The sequence below is a fragment of the Bison bison genome, unplaced genomic scaffold, assembly GCF_000754665.1.
Source record: "Bison bison bison isolate TAMUID 2011002044 unplaced genomic scaffold, Bison_UMD1.0 scf7180017864373, whole genome shotgun sequence".
Lineage (NCBI taxonomy): Eukaryota > Metazoa > Chordata > Mammalia > Artiodactyla > Bovidae > Bison > Bison bison.
Genome location: NW_011494945.1, coordinates 9,347,018 through 9,351,321, shown reverse-complemented (window position 1 = coordinate 9,351,321; position 4,304 = coordinate 9,347,018). Strand labels below are relative to the sequence as shown.

Here is a 4,304-nt window from a genome sequence, read left to right as displayed (position 1 = left end):
AGGCAGCTTGGGACCTGTTACTTCCCCTCCCCCCAGTATCTGCTGATTAATAAACATCTGGGGTTTGGGCTAGAGGATCAGTGTGGAGTCCCTGCTTAGGCTGTGAGTTTTCTTTAGCTCAGACACGACAGAGTGTTCTGAAGCCCACATTGGAGTTTGATTTGTTCTAAGACTTCACCTTGATGCTTAAGAGGTTTGCATCCTAAATGCCCGGAGTACTTGAGCCGGGATGTTCACTCTTACAGCCTGCAGACTGGGAGCCAGGCTAATGTGTTGTGGCTTCTTCCCAGGTCCACCTCAGAGTGCACAGTGGAGAACGACCTTTCAAATGCCAGACGTGCAACAAGGGCTTCACTCAGCTCGCCCATCTGCAGAAACACTACCTGGTACACACGGGAGAGAAGCCACATGAATGCCAGGTGGGCAGTGTTTTCTGGGTAGAACTTTCAACCTTTGTACACAGTGTCTCAACAGTCACCCTCCTGGTGTCCTAAACCAACGTAAGAATTCTGCCTTCCTTCGGCTGCTGATGAGATGACACAGCCGGCTTCCACTGGGTGGACAATGGTCGGGGAGGGAACCACCACCCTGTGGGAGCGTCCCCACTTCGCCCTATTCACCTTGCGCTGCGGTGAGGGGCCACAGGGAGTTTTCTTTCCCCTCCCAGTTTGTCCTGCGTGGGTGGGTAGCTGGCACCTCCCCTTGGCAGCTCTTAACCTTCTGGTCTCCATCCTCCCTTCTCTGCCTCCCTCCCCACACTGCAGGTTTGCCACAAGCGATTTAGCAGCACCAGCAATCTCAAGACCCACCTGCGACTCCACTCCGGAGAGAAACCTTACCAGTGCAAGGTGTGCCCCGCCAAGTTCACGCAGTTTGTGCACCTGAAACTCCACAAGCGCCTACACACGCGGGAGCGGCCCCACAAGTGCGCCCACTGCCACAAGAGCTACATCCATTTCTGCAGCCTCAAGGTCCACCTGAAGGGGCACTGTCCTGTGGCCCCGGCCACTGGGCTGCCTCTGGAGGACCTGGCCAGAATCAACGAAGAGATTGAGAAGTTTGACATCAGCGACAATGCCGACCGGCTGGAGGACATGGAGGACAACATCGACATGACCTCTGTGGTGGAAAACGAGATTCTGGCCGTGGTCAGAAAAGAGAAGGAAGAAACTGGCCTGAAAGCGTCTTTGCAAAGAAACCTGGGAAATGGACTGCTCTCAGGGTATAACCTCTATGAGTCAACAGAGCCGTCCCTCCTGAAGTTGCCTCACAGCAACCCACTACCTCTGGGACCTGTAAAGGTCAAAGAAGAAACAGTCGAACCTATGGATCCTTAAGATTTTCAGAAAACAAAAGGTGTTTTGTCTTGTTTCTTAACTTACGACTTGGCGAGTCAGGGTGCCTGTCGCAAGCGCTTGTACATAATTCCAATTCTGCAAAGCTCTCCCTGACGGCAGATGGTTTCCCTCACCTCTCTGGAATTAAAGAAGGAACCCCAAAGTTACTGAAATCTCAGGGCATAAATGAGGCAAAGACAATATATATACCTATTATATATACTTATTTACACCCCATCTATATATTTGAACCTGTTGTATTTTGAATATTTGTGTGAATATGTTTGCATAGCCTCCCCATTGCTAAGACTATTGCCTAGCCATAATTATTTTTTCAATGATAATCCTTCATAATTTATTATACAGTTTATCATTCAAAAAGCAATAATTAAAAAAAGTTTACAATGACTGGAAGAATTCCTTGTAATTTGAGTTAAGTGTTATATTTTTGTCTGGTGGCCATTCTTTGTAGATAATTTCTGCACATCTGTTTTAAGTATCTTAAGATTTAATAAACAGATACATTACTTCAAGTCAACCTCCCTCTATAATAATGGTTTGAAAGTGAGGTTTGAGTATTGCCAAAGTTAGGCAGTTGATGTGTTCATTCATAGGATTATATTATTTGAACAGCCTTGTATCATTTGAACATAATTTGGGGGTATGTTTGCAGAATTACCCAGTAATAGGTGGAAGAAATAAAAACCTTGTATGTTTCTGTAGAGAGTTCAGCATTCCTGCCCCCAATCACAGATTTACCAGAAAGGTGATAAGGTGTTGCCAGTCTGTCTCCCTCTTCAAAAAAACAGGGTTGTCCCATCCCCAAAGTCATGTGACCATTTGCAGTGGCCATGAGACTTTAGCATCCCAATGTATTATCTGAAAATGTGAAGAAGACAAAATGCCATGTTTAAAACCACTGCAAAATGTTTCCAAAGCACAGGTGGTTTTGTATGGGTGAGGTCTGGGGGCATGAGTCCAGGTGTTTTTGTTGTTGGTCTTTTGTTATTACGTCAGAATTGCACAAGCATGGTGCTCCACCAGGAAGGATTTGAGTTAGATAGGCTCAGGCCACACTTTAAAAACCAAAAGCCAGAAAACGGGTATTCTCGCTGTCTTAGGGTCAAAGCGGGTAATGAACATTCCTGTCCCCAACACATCAGTTGTATTTGTTTTTTCTGTGCAACTCAAGACTTTCCTCAGTATTTGTGTTTTTACATTTTATGGTTAATTTAATTGAAGAAGAAAGGGCATTGCAAAGTTGTTCAACAACAATTACCTCATTGAGTGTGTCCAGTAGTGCAGGAAGTGATGGCATCTTTAATGATTTGCTACTCAAGAGGAGAGAGCACGTGTGCACCAAAGAGATGGAATGCATCCCATTCTGCCTCGTCCTCTGCTAAGCCCAAAGATGACACGTTGGCATTCAAGGTGTAGCGGACAATGATGTATATTTATAAATCTATTTATACCACTATACCATGTATATAGAATATATTTATAACCACTTAAAATTGTGAGCCAAAACATGTAAAAGATCCTTCTTTTCCTAATGGCAAAAAAAAAAAAAAAAAAAATCAAACCCTTTCTGACTCTTTGCTTAATTAGCACTCGATGACCTCACAATTACATTGGTGAGCTTGGGCACCCCCTTGGTATTATAAGAGATCCTAAAATCTTGGTGCAAAGGTGGGGACTGCATAACAACCAGGGAGAAAGAGACATACCTTTTTTAACTATTAAGGACAATCTAAGATGGCTTTTTTTTTTTTTTTTTGTCACATTCTGATGTGGTCACACCCAAGTCCCAGAAATAGAAATCCCATCAACCACTGTAACTTTTCTCTCTTCCTCTCCTTCCTTCTTAAATAACTGATGGATCACTAATCAATCTGGTTTATATATTCAGCATTTTGGTCTGTGGCAACTAGTATCAGCCTACAGAAGAGAACAACAAATTTAGGATAATCCAGGGAAACCTAAGAGCCTTACTGATCTGTTCCTTTAAATAATGAAACTGACAGTTTTTTTTTATATTTTTTTTAACAGTGTTTGACAAACAGTCCTTGATTATAAGTAAACCAAAGCATCATACTGACACTGACATCAAATATTTTCTATTCCCCATCACTCATTTGTTCTCTTTTTTCCCTCTCATGCTTTCTCGTTAGTGGAAATTTTTACTGAGACCTGCACAGTGGCTTGAGACCCCGTAATTCTCTACCATCTGACTTTCCCTCTGAGGCCTCTTACATGTGAATGTTGAGCCCACAATCAAGAGTGGTTTTGTTTTTTTCTTTCTTCTACTCAAAACTGACCAAAGTTATTGGCTTTTTACTTTGCTAGAACAAACTATCTTATGTTTACGTACTGGTTTACATTGTTATTTATGTGCAAATTGTCAAAATGTAAATTAAATATAAATGTTGATGCTTTACCAATGCTTGTCTAATGTCTTGAGTGGAGGGTGAGGGAGCAACACCTTAGCCATACTGTAAGGGTGGCCTTAGAACAAATTCCGAACGTGACACAATTTGCCTCCATCCTGCTCATGTCCCCACCCCCATCCTCCGTGCCCCATAGAGATGATTCCCTAGTTTTCCCACCTCCGTTGGTGACTGCATTTGTCAGTGATCTGACAGGGTTGATCGCTTGCCTCTCATAAATCGACAGTGTAAGATCTTTGTCTTTAATTATGGGCCATAAAAATGTCCTCTAAGAAAAGCATTTCAAGCATGAGCCAGCTATTGTTTGCTTTTGTTGGACTTTTTTGTTTGTTTTACTTAGTTGATGGGCAGTGGGGTGGTATCGAGGTGAGGAAGACTTGGATTAAGTCCAGAAATGCCATCCTAGCCTTGATCCAGGATGTATGTGTGTGGACCCAGCCAGTTCATGGGTGAGGGGCTCTGGGGAGCCCTGGGAGCCTGAGGAGCATTTTACCCATTGGTGGCATTATTTTTGCTTCAG

General features: G+C 43.4%; 1 protein-coding gene across 3 annotated transcripts in view; it reads left to right on the top strand.

Annotated features, from left to right (window-relative positions):
* The window catches only part of PRDM1 (PR domain containing 1, with ZNF domain), a 21,149-nt gene extending 17,375 nt beyond the window's left edge, over positions 1–3,774 (top strand). For all 3 annotated transcript variants that reach the window (XM_010856674.1, XM_010856675.1, XM_010856676.1), the window contains 2 exons: positions 291–419; positions 765–3,774. In XM_010856674.1, coding sequence (XP_010854976.1) covers positions 291–419; positions 765–1,337 — 702 coding nt within the window. In that variant the 3' untranslated portion in view covers positions 1,338–3,774. The remainder of the gene's footprint in view (positions 1–290; positions 420–764) is intronic.
* The last annotated feature ends 530 nt before the right edge of the window (positions 3,775–4,304 follow it).